At 41.1% G+C, this 12,804-nt stretch overlaps 1 protein-coding gene across 5 annotated transcripts in view; it reads right to left on the bottom strand.

Annotated features, from left to right (window-relative positions):
• The window catches only part of CAPN5 (calpain 5), a 114,835-nt gene that overhangs the window by 59,432 nt on the left and 42,599 nt on the right, over positions 1 to 12,804 (bottom strand). For all 5 annotated transcript variants that reach the window (XR_011558920.1, XR_011558919.1, XM_070749488.1 and 2 more), the window contains exon 3: positions 5,974 to 6,105. Coding sequence is in view for 3 of the 5 variants with exons in the window: in XM_070749488.1 (XP_070605589.1) it covers positions 5,974 to 6,105 (132 nt within the window). In the remaining 2 variants the exon portion in view is untranslated. The remainder of the gene's footprint in view (positions 1 to 5,973; positions 6,106 to 12,804) is intronic.

Consider the following 12,804-nt stretch of genomic DNA (forward strand, 5'->3'; position numbering starts at 1 on the left):
GCAGGTCATGGAGCAAATCGTGGGATACTTCAAACAGCTGGAGGCCAGGATTGAAACCACCCAGCATCTTTACGAGGATGAGAAGAAGCAGTGCGCCGAGCTGACCCACACGGTGGTGGAGATGGAGGAGATCTGCAAGGCCCTGGAAAACCAGGTCCATGGTTTGGAAGAGCAGCTGGAACAGTCTCTGTTCAGCCGGTTGGAAACGGACTACAGCCTGGAAGGCCCATCCTTGCTCCAAGAGATGGTCCAGGCCAAGCTGTCCCAGGACTCCCGAGGCCTTAAAAAGACCGTCACCTGCGTCCTCTCCCTAGGGATGTGGGTGCTGTTGGCCACCATCATCAGCCTGGTGGTTTCAGACGTCTTGCTCTCCATCTTTGCCCAGGATTTTGCGCCCAGGAAGTACTTGCTGACCTTGGCCAACTGTCCCGCGTGGGTGGCCAAAATCTTATCCCCGTATTCTGTCCGTAGGGTGGGTGGTTTGAGGCCGTTTTGAGCCGGGATCCCGTGAAGTAAAACTTGTAGAAAGTTTTGTAAATAAGGAAAGCAAAGTCCCTCTCTTGCTACCTCAGGAAGCAGCGGGTATTGCTTTAATTTCGATTCAAAAGAAAAACATTTAACTCTGGTCACATTCATGTGATTTACATGCATGAATGTGTTCACCCTTACCGTTTTGTAAGCCGTTCACTGTTGTTGTTGTTGTTTTATAAATAAGGTTTATTAGTTAAAAAAGGGTAAATGGGGGAAGGGAGAACGGGGTAGATAAATTTAAAAAAGTATAAGTAATTACATGGTATTGTATTTGGACGTATATAACTTACTATGTTACAAAAATTAAATGCATACATTTATATCTTACTTCATTTTTCTATCTTATCTTATTATTTAAAAGGTAGTAATAATTAGTAATAAGGATAGTAGGAAAGATATTTATAGAAAGGTAGTTAGGAAGATAGGTTTACGATTTTATATAGTATTTGTAAAATAATAAGGAAGGGAGAAAGGGAGCATCTGCCTAGGTGATGGACGTTATCAGGAGATACGACATGGTATAATAATATGTTAATGGGTGTCAGTGATATATCAGTAATGTTGATAATAATAAAAAAAGAAAGAAGAGCAAGAGCTGCAGGAGACTCTCCGTGAGTGGGAAGAGACCCGGATGGCCGTCCAGGTCCAGAACCAAAACTTGGTGGAGACCAACCGAGTCCTCTGCTCCAAAATTCAGAAGGTCTCCAACCAGCTGGTCAAATTCCAGGAGTCCAAAGCCAGCCGTGACTGAGAGATGCTGTGCATTAAGCAGGTCATGGAGCACATTGTGGGATACTTCAAAAAACTGGAGGCCAGGATTGAAACCCTCCAGTGTCTTTACGAGGACGAGAAGTAGGCCCACACAGTGGTGGAGCTGGAGGAGATCTGCAAAGCCCTGGAAAACCAGGTCCATGGTTTGGAAGGGCAGCTGGAACAGTCTCCGTTCAGCCGGTTGGAAACGGACTCCAGCCTGGAAGGCCCATCCTTGCTCCAAGAGATGGTCCAGGCCAAGCTGTCCCAGGACTCCCGAGGCCTTCAAAAGACAGTCACCTGCCTCCTCTCCCTAGGGACGTGGGTGCTGGTGGCCACCATCATCAGCCTGGTGGTTTGGGACGTCTTGCTCTCCCTCTTTGCCCAGGATTTGGCGCCCAGGAAGTACTTGCTGACCTTGGCCAACTGTCCCGCGTGGGTGGCCAAAATCTTATCCCCGTATTCTGTCCGTAGGGTGAGTGGTTTGAGGCCGTTTTGAGCCGGGATCCCGTGAAGAAAAACTTGTAGAAAGTTTTGTAAATAAGGAAAGCAAAGTCCCTCTCTTGCTACCTCAGGAAGCAGCGGGTATTGCTTTAATTTCGATTCAAAAGAAAAACATTTAACTCTGGTCACATTCATGCGATTTACACGCATGAATGTGTTCACCCTTACCGTTTTGTAAGCCGTTGACTGTTGTTGTTTTTTTTAAAAAAACTTTATTAGTTAAAAAAGGGTAAATGGGGGAAGGGAGAATGGGGTAGATAAATTTAAAAAGGGATAAGAGTAATTACATGGTATTGTATTTGGACGTATATATCTTTGTAACAAAAATTCAATGTATACATTTATATCTTACTTCATTTTTCTATCTTATCTTATTATTTAAAAGGTAGCAATAATTAGCAATAAGGATAGTAAGAAAGATATTTATAGAAAGGTAGTTAGGAAGATAGGTTTACGATTTTATATACTATTAGTAAAATAATAAGGAAGGGAGAAAGGGAGAATCTGCCTAGGTGACTGATGTTATCAGGAGATACGACATGGTATAATAATATGTTAATGGGTGTCAGTGATATATCAGTAATGTTAATAATAATAAAAAAAGAAAGAAGAGCAGGAGCTGCAGGAGACTCCAGCCTGGAAGGCCCATCCTTGCTCCAAGAGATGGTCCAGGCCAAGCTGACCCAGGACTTCAAAAGACCGTAATCTGCCTCCTCTCCCTAGGGACATGGGTGCTGGTGGCCACCATCATCAGCCTGGTGGTTTCAGACGTCTTCCTCTCCATCTTTGCCCAGGATTTGGCGCCCAGGAAGTACTTGCTGACCTTGGCCGACTGCCCCGCGTGGGTGGCCAAAATCTTATCCCCGTATTCTGTCCGTACGGTCGGTGGTTTGAGGCCGTTTTGAGCCGGGATCCCGTGAAGAAAAACTTGTAGAAAGTTTTGTAAATAAGGAAAGCAAAGTCCCTCTCTTGCTACCTCAGGAATTAGTAAATTAGTAAAACCTATAATATTAGTATATTTAAATTTCTAAATGTACACTTATACTCTATATTGATATATTTAATTTTTATTGCAGATCCATTCATGCCATTTTTTCCATATCTCTTTGGTTTCTTTAATTCTTACTCCTTTATTTATTTATTTATTTATTTATTTATTCATTCATTCATTCATTCATTCATTCATTCATTTATTTAGTCCAATACACAATGATGGTTTTAGTGGGTATACTGTATATCTATATACACATAGTAAAATACATGATGAAGGTTACTGAAGTCGTATTTTTTACAGTCAGGTTTGGAGCGGTTAAAATTAAGTTTAAATCTGTTGTGTGCTCTTGTGTTGTTGTGGTTGAAGCTGAAGTAGTCGCCGACAGGCAGGATGTTGCAGCATATGATCTTGTGGGCAATACTTAGATCTTGTTTAAGGCATCTTAGTTCTAAACTTTCTAGGCCCAGGTTTGAAAGTCTAGTCTCGTAGGGTATTCTGTTTCGAGTGGAGGAGTGAAGGGCTCTTCTGGTGAAGTATCTCTGGACATTTTCAAGGGTGTTAATGTCTGAGATACGATATGGGTTCCAAACAGATGAGCTGTATTCGAGGATGGGTCTGGCAAAAGTTTTGTAAGCTCTGATAAGTAGTGTGAGATTGTCAGAGCAGAAGCTACGTAGGATTAGGTTTACAACTCTTGAAGCCTTCTTGGCTATGTTGTTGCAGGGGGCTTTGGCACTTAAATCTTTTGTTATTAGTATACCAAGGTCTTTAACCGAGTGGGGATTATCTGTGATAATTTGATTATTCAGTTCGTATTTGTGCATGCGCAGAGGTTAAAAGGACCAAACGGTGGTGTCCGGGCTGGTGGGCGGAACGTCACGCTCCCTTCACAACTGGCTCTTTGACGACCAATAAGCACGAGCAAACTGGGAGCATTTCGCCCCTGAGGTAATCCTGAGGTAATCCCCTGAGGTAATGCTTAATTTACAACAGTTAGTTTGGAGCGGGCGCTTCACTTGAGTGGGGGGTTGAACTAGATGACCTGCAAGGTCCCTTCCAATTCTAATAATAATTACCGTAATCTAAACTAGAGACTGTTCAAACTTACAATGGCACTGAAAAAAAGGGACTCGTCTTTTCACACTTAACGACTGTGGCAGTATCTCCATTCTCACAGGACCACAATTCAAATGCTCGGCAACCGACTCACATTTATGATGATCGCAACTTCCCAGAGATCATGTGATCCCCTTTTTTTGCAACCTTCTGACCGGCAGCGTCAAAGCAGGTATTCACTTAACGAAGGTGGCAAGAAAGTCGCGAAGCAGGGGCAAAACTCACTTAACGAATGTCTCACTCAACGACAAACATTTCGGACTCAATTGTGGTCGTAAATCAGGGATTAATTGCATATACTGCTTTGTGGTGCTTCCCAGCCCTCTTTAAGTGGTTTGACAGAGTCCTGCCCCCAACAATCTGGGTCCTTGATTTATACCCATTCTTTTACCGACCGTTCAAACTTACAATTTTTCACACTTATGACCTCTGCAGCATCCCTTAACGTGATCAAAATTCGGATGCTTGGCAATTGACTCATATTTATAATAATAATAATAATGATGATGATGATGATGATGATGATGATGATGATGATGATGCTGTGGCACAGATGATCCACTGGAACTTGTGCCGGAACTACCATTTACCAGTGGCAAAGAACTGGTGGGATCATAAGCCCGAAAAAGTGGTAGAAATGAGCAAGCAAAACTACTGTGGGACTTCCGACTTCAGACTGACCGAATTCTGAAGCATAACACACCAGACATTGTGATCGTGGAGAAAAAGAAAGTATGGATCATCGACATCGCAATCCCAGGAGACAGCAGAATTGAGGAGAAGCAGCTAGAGAAATTAGTGAAATACGAAGATCTAAAAATCGAGCTGCAACGACTCTGGCATAAGCCCGTGAAAGTGGCCCCAGTGGTACTTGGCACGCTGGGCGCAGGCCAAAGGATCTCAGCGGACATTTGAAAACCATCGGAATTGACAAAATCTCCATCTGTCAATTGCAAAAGGCTGCTTTATTGGGATCGGCAAACATAATTCGCCACTACATCACGCAGTCCTAGGTGCTTGGGAAGCGCCCGACTGGGGATGAAATACGAAATCCAGCATAGTGATCTCGTTTGCTGTGCTGTACAGACATAATAATAATAATAATAATAATAATAATAATAATAATAATAATAATAATAATAATTTATTAGATTTGTATGCCGCCCCTCTCCGAAGACTCGGGGCGGCTGCGAAAGATGGAGGTTAAGGCAGTCACAGCCTCATTTTGTGATCTTCTGACAAGCAAAATCAATGGGGATTCACTTCATGACCGTGTGACTCACTTAACAACCGCAATAATTCACTTAATAACTGTGGCGAGGAAGGTCATGAAAACAGACCAAAGCTCACTTAACCTCCATCTTTCGCAGCAACATAAATTGTGGTCCTAAGTCAAGGACTATCTGTTTATCAGTAGGGTTAGAACTACAAATGCTACCCTATTTTGAAGAGGTAGAATTTCACCAGGTGTCCACTAGGGGGCAACCCCTCCTCCTCCAGGTAAAGGGAACTCAGTAAAATATAAAAGCACATTTGTCTCTCCTGTGTATTATCCTCAACTGACTTGCAAAATGCAACACAACTAATTATCCATCTTTCTTTCCAATGAGTTTCCCAATCGGAAAAGGAATACAAAATTGCATCCCATGGGGAGAAATTGCTTGCAAATCTATAGATTATTATTATTATGTCAGTACAACACAGCAAACGAGATCACTATGCTGGATTTCGTATTTCATCACCAGTCGGGCGCTTCCCAATAATTTCCCTATTACATCGCACACTTCACACTTGGAGGGAAACGGAATGAGGACGTTCATCTCTAACCTTTTAATAAATAAATAAATAAACCTCAATGCCAATTGATGATCTGCTGACCACTGCCTCTGGTCCTTCTCTTCCGCTGGCTTCTCCCTACACGATAGTACTACTAACATCCCCCGTGAACGTTCCCCACGAGAGTTACGTGCCGTGTAACCTTACTTTTTGGATAACCCTGATACATTGCATCAACACAGTCATGGGAGCAAACACGATCACTCCCCCCACCCACCCCCTGCAATTTCCAAAGTGTTCACCTTCTGCCACAGGGCCTCTCTGGATGCCAACGCTGAGCAGGCAGCCACGAACCAGCAGTTGCCCACCTGACCCTGATGTAGGTCGTGGGAGCTGATGCCATCCACAAAGAGGTGGGGGTCCTCACAGATGTCCTACAAGGGAGCGAGAGAGAGAAAACAAGATTCTTCTTTTCAAATATTTTTTTTATTAATTTTCCACTTTTAAAAATAAAACACAAAAGCAAGTCCAGAAGAAAATCAAATAAAATTATATTAATAACAGTATATACGGATATTAGCATTATATTAGCATTAAAGTCACTGTATTTATATTATACAGTATTAATTATATAATGTATAATTATCGAGCCGCCCCGAGTCTACAGAGAGGGGCGGCATACAAATCTAATAAATAAATAAATAAATAGGTAGATAGATAGATAGATAGATAGATAGATAGATAAATAAAATATTAATTGTAATATATATTGTATTGTATTATAATATTATATTATATTATATTATATTATATTATATTATATTATATTATATTATATTATATTATATTATATTATATTATATTATATTATATTATATTATATTATATTATATTATATTATATTAATTATACACTAGACCAGAGATAGGCAAAGTTGGCTCTTCTTTGACTTGTGGACTTCAACTCCCAGAATTCCTGAGCCAATCCTGCTAGCTTAGGCATTCTGGGAGTTGAAGTCCACATGTCATAGAAGAGCCAACTTTGTCTACCCCTGCACTAGACTATAATTTGTCTCAAGTATATAAATTAGTACATGTTTTTTTCCATTAACAAAATAATTTCATATCTACTTCAATGATAGCTATATTAAACCCCCACCACCCCCATAAAGTCTAGACAAAACAAGATTGTGGAAACCAGGAGAGACAATTTATTTTATTTTATTTATTCATTTGTCCAATACACAAATACATAGGAAGAAAACAGACATGTGGTAATATATATAAGGGTAGTTAGAAGTTTGTGACAAGATTTTGTTCTGGTTTGTGAAAACCTTAAAGCCCTCTCACCTCAAATTTTATCACCACGGCAACCATCACTTTTTGGCAACCACGGAAAGTAGATTTGGCCTGTGGCCTTATTAGCACAAACAATTTAACTGAGTCAAGAATGTGGTTCAGTTCCAACAAACAACTCAACTGGATCAAAGCTGGGTCCTATTCCAAGAACTCACCTGGACCAAGAAACATGGTCCTTATTCCAAGAACCAACTCAACTGGATCAATGTTGGGTCCTGTTCCAAGAACCAACTCAACTGGGCCAAGAGACATTGTCTTATTCAAAATACCAATTTTGAATAAGACAATGACACAAACCAACTGAGTCAATGGTGGGTCCTGTCCCAAAAACTAACTCAACTGGATCAATTACATTGACTTATTCCAACTCAACTGGGCAAAGAGTCATGGTCCTATTCCAAGAACCAACCCCACTAAATCAATGACATTGACTTATTCCAACTCAACTAGGCAAAGAGTCATGGTCCTATTCTAAAAACCAAACCAACTAGATCAGTGACATTGACTTATTCCAACTCAACTAGGCAGAGTCATGGTCCTATTCCAAGAACCAACCCAATTAGATCAATGACATTGACTTATTCCAACTCAACTAGGCAGAGTCATGGTCCTATTCCAAGAACCAACCCAACTAGATCAATGACATTGACTTATTCCAACTCAACTGGGCAAAGAGACATTGTCCCTAGTCGAAAAACCAACCCAACTGGGTCATTGCTGGATCCTGTTCCTACAACCCACTCAACTGGATCAATGACATTGACTTATTTCAGCAACCAACTCAACTGGGCAATGAGACATTGTCCCTAGTCCAAAAACCAACTCAACTGGGTCAATGGCGGGTCCTGTTCCAACAACCAACTGAGCCAAGAGACATTGACTTATTCCAACCATCAATTCAACTGCCGTATACAGAGAAATGAAAGGGGTGGACAGAACAGAAATGAGTGCCCTTTTGCAATTTAGCTATGACTGGTGACGCACTGGAGAACAATGTCTTCTGTGTCTCACATCAAGTGACCTCTGTCCGGTCATAAATCATTTTCCAGAAAAGTTGCAGAGCAGAAAAAACAACAACAAGGACCCAATTTTGTTCCTTCACTTTGAAAATCATGAACTGCAATGACAAGAAAGTAGAACATCTGCTTTGGGGGGAATGGACAACGCAGAATATCTCAAATTATTGCTATTCAGCTGGAATTTTTAAAATAGTATTAAAAATTAAATAAATAAGAATATATAACTACTTGAAGAATTATAAGATAGAGTGAAATAGTTTATAGCATAATAAAGTTAGAAGTGTTATTTTTTTCTGCGTTATTAATATTTTGTCTTTTTTGAATAAGTACACAATATTTTATAGATAAAGAAATTTAATTAATAGGCTTAATATTAAAAACATAGAGGTAAATCTAATAAAAATGTAATGTACAGGTGTGGTATTTCTGTATTGATCTGATAACAGTTAGGGTTTTTATATTTTTGTATTAGTTAGACTTCTGCGACAAGCGGAGTAATGGTAGCTCCTTAAATGTTTAATGTTTGTCTTTGTTTGTCTTTTTGAAAAACAATAAAAATATTTTTTAAAAAAAAAGAAACATAGAAGACTGACAGCGGAAAAAGACCTCATGGTCCATCTAGTCTGCCCTTATACTATTTTTTGTTATTTTATCTTAGGATGGATCTATGTTTATCCCAGGCATGTTTAAATTCAGTTACTGTGGATTTACCAACCACGTCTGCTGGAAGTTTGTTCCAAGGATCTACTACTCTTTCAGTAAAATAATATTTTCTCATGTTGCCTTTGATCTTTCCCCCAACTCACTTCAGATTGTGTCCCCTTGTTCTTGTGTTCACTTTCCTATTAAAAACACTTCCCTCCTGAACCTTATTTAACCCTTTGACATATTTTTGAGGATGTTGAGAAAATTTTATTTATTTGTTTTGTCAGGTACATATTAGTATACAAAGATATAACAATGTTTATATACATGATACTAGTAGGGGAGAAACATTAGGACAGGGGACGGAAGGCACGCTGGTGCACTTATGCACGCCCCTTACTGACCTCTTAGGAATCAGGAGAGGTCAACAGTGGACAGTCTAAGGGTAAAGTTTTGGAGGTTAGGTGATGATCCTACAGTCTGGTAGTGAGTTCCATGCATTAACAACTCAGTTACTAAAGTTGTATTTCCTGCAGTTGAGGTTAGAGAGGTTTACTTTAAGTTTGTTGTTGTGTGCTCATGTGTTGTTATGGTTGAAGCTGAAGTGGCCGTTGGCAGGAAGGACATTAATTTTTAAAATGTATTTGTTTGTTTGTTTGTTTATCAGAACGGTTTACAACATATAAAAATTACAAAAACCAATGCAAAAAATCCAATATAACCCCAAATTTTAATCAAGAAACACACACCCCCTACTCATTCACACCACAATCATACTAAAGGCCATGCCAGATGTTAATGTGTAGTCTTTTTTTTCCCTGGATAGAAACATAGAAACATAGAAGATTGACGGCAGAAAAAGACCTCATGGTCCATCTAGTCAGCCCTTATACTATTTCCTGTATTTTATCCAGGGATGGATCTATGTTTATCCCAGGCATGTTTAAATTCAGTTACTGTGGATTTACCAACCACGTCTGCTGGAAATTTGTTCCAAGCATCTACGACTCTTTCAGTCAAATAATATTTTCTCACGTTGCTTCTGATCTTTCCCCCAACTAACCTTTTTCTTGTGTTCACTTTCCTATGAAAAACACTTCCCTCCTGAACCTTATTTAACCCTTTAACATATTTAAATGTTTCGATCACGTCCTCCCTTTCCCTTCGGTCCTCCAGACCAGTGTTTCCCAACCTTGGCAACTTGAAGATATCTGGACTTCAACTCCCAGAATTCCTGGCTGGGGAATTCTGGGAGTTGAAGTCCAGATATCTTCAAGTTGTCAAGGTTGGGAAACACTGCTCCAGACTATAGAGATGGAGTTCATGAAGTCTTTCCTGATAAGTTTGATGCTTAAGAAAGACAGACAGACAGACTAGATAGATAGATAGTTATAAAGCAGTCTCGTGGAAAGGAAGGGATTCAAATTGTCAAAAGAGTTTTCCCATCGAGCCAAAAGCCCCCCCAGTAAAACGAGTGTCGGAGTAAAACAGACCGAAGAAATTCAATTTGGAAGGCTCAGCCAGGAAAATCTGTTTTTCATTAAGGAGACATTACCAGAGTACAATCTTTCGAGTGAGGCTGCCAAGCTCAAATCTCCTCCAGGATCATAAATCAGGAAAGACAGCCCTACTAAGCCAGGGCAGTTTTTGTTTCTCAGCCTCGACAAACGTTAAGAGCGGTGGGCTTCAACTCCCAGAAATTATTTATTTAAGTTTGTTTGTCTTGACAAGTACATATTGGTAGTTGTTCTGTCGGGCTCTCTGGTAGACTCCTCCCAAAAATTCACAGGTACAAATTTCAGACACACACACGTTTGAAAATTCAAAACAATGTTCTTTATAATGAAAATTCACTTAACCTAAGCCCTCTTTTGGTATAGCAAAGAGCACTCGTCTCCAAACAAACTGGTAATTTATACAAGTCCCTTATCAGTTCTGTGATACTTAGCTTGCAGCTGTGAGGCAATTCACAGTCCTTCTTCTTTCACAAAGTGAAACACACTTGGCTCTGGTTTAGTTTCAAAGCGGGGAAAAATCAGCACACAAAAGGTCAAACGCAGCAAAGCAGGCACGAAACACAACAATCAGATAATCCTCCACAGTGGCCAAACCCACAGGCTGCTCTTTATAGCAGCCTCACTAATGATCACAGCCCCACCCAACCACAGGTGGCCTCATTTTCTTTGATAATAATCTCTCAGTTGTTGTTGCCTATGCATCGCTCTCCGCATGCGTGGCTGTATCATTAACTATTGTTCCGAATCCAAGGAGGAGCTAGATAATTGATCTCCTTCTGAGCTGTCTGCCACACTCTCCTCCTCCCTGTCACTCATGTCCTCTTGGTCAGAGGAGCCTTCATCATCAGATTCCACCGGGGGCAAAACAGGCCTGCAGCATGTGGATGTCTCTCCCACATCCACAGTCCTTGGGGCAGGAGCTGGGCCAGAGCTAACCACAACAGGTAGTATACAAAGATTCTGAGCAGAGACAGGTTACAAGCAGTGTGCCACAAGGGTCTGTTCTGGGTCCTATTCTTTTTAATATGTTTGTGAGTGACATAGGGGAAGGTTTGGTAGGGAAGGTTTGCCTATTTGCCGATGACTCTAAAGTGTGCAATAGGGTTGATATTTATTTATTGGATTTGTATTTGATATTCCTGGAGGCGTCTGTAATATGGTAAATGATTTAGCTTTCCAAGATAAATGGTCAAAGCAATGGAAACTGCAGTTTAATGTTTCCAAATGTAAAATAATGCACTTGGGAAAAAGGAATCCTCAATCTGAGTATTGTATTGGCAGTTCTGTGTTAGCAAAAACTTCAGAAGAAAAGGATTTAGGGGGAGTGATTTCTGACAGTCTCAAAATGGGTGAGCAGTGCAGTCAGGCGGTAGGGAAAGCAAGTAGGATGCTTGGCTGCATAGCTAGAGGTATAACAAGCAGGAAGAGGGAGATTATGATCCCGCTATATAGACAGTTGGTGAGACCCCATTTGGAATAACTGTGTTCAGTTCTGGAGACCTCACCTACAAAAAGATATTGACAAAATTGAACGGGTCCAAAGCCGGGCTACAAGAATGGTGGAAGGTCTTAAGCATAAAACTTATCAGGAAAGACTTCATGAACTCAATCTGTATAGTCTGGAGGACAGAAGGAAAAGGGGGGGGACATGATCGAAACATTTAAATATGTTAAAGGGTTAAATAAGGTCCAGGAGGGAAGTGTTTTTAATAGGAAAGTGAACACAAGAACAAGGGGACACAATCTGAAGTTAGTTGGGGGAAAGATCAAAAGCAACATGAGAAAATATTATTTTACTGAAAGAGTAGTAGATCCTTGGCACAAATTTCCAGCAGATGTGGTAGATAAATCCACAGTAACTGGATTTAAACATGCCTGGGATAAACATAGATCCATCCTAAGATATAATACAGAATATAGTATAAGGGCAGATTAGATGGACCATGAGGTCTTTTTCTGCCGTCTTCTATGTTTCTATATAACAATGTTTATATAGATGATCCTAGTAAGAAACTTAAGGGCAGGGGACGGAAGGCACGCTGGTGCGCTTACGCACGCCCCTTACTGACCTCCTAGGAATCAGGAGAGGTCAACAGTGGACAGTCTTAAGGGTAAAGTTTTGGGCAGTTGGTAATGATACTACAGAGTCTGGTAGTCAGTTCCATGCATCAACTACTCGGCTACTAAACTCGTATTTCCTGCAGTCGAGTTTGGAGCGGTTCACTTTAAGTTTGTATCTGTTGTGTGCTCCTGTGCTGTTGTGGTTGAAGCTGAAGTGGTCGTTGACAGGAAGGACATTGTAGCAGATGATTTTATGGGCTATGCTGAGGTCGTGTTTAAGGCGACGTAGTTCTAAGCTTTCTAAACCTAGGATTGTGAGTCTAGTTGTGTAGGGCAGGGGTCCCCAACCACCGGGCCGCGGACCAGTACCGAGCCGCGGGGCATGTTGCACCGGTCCGTGGAGTCAGCAGCTGCCGGCCCTCATGCCGCCACCCCCTCCCTCCAGCGCTTCACCTCCCGCCGGGCAAGAGGCCTCGGGAGGCAGGTTCTGCCGGCCACAGGACGATGGATGGGACAGAGGGGTGGGAAGGACC

The sequence above is a fragment of the Erythrolamprus reginae genome, chromosome 4 (genome assembly GCF_031021105.1).
Source record: "Erythrolamprus reginae isolate rEryReg1 chromosome 4, rEryReg1.hap1, whole genome shotgun sequence".
Lineage (NCBI taxonomy): Eukaryota > Metazoa > Chordata > Lepidosauria > Squamata > Dipsadidae > Erythrolamprus > Erythrolamprus reginae.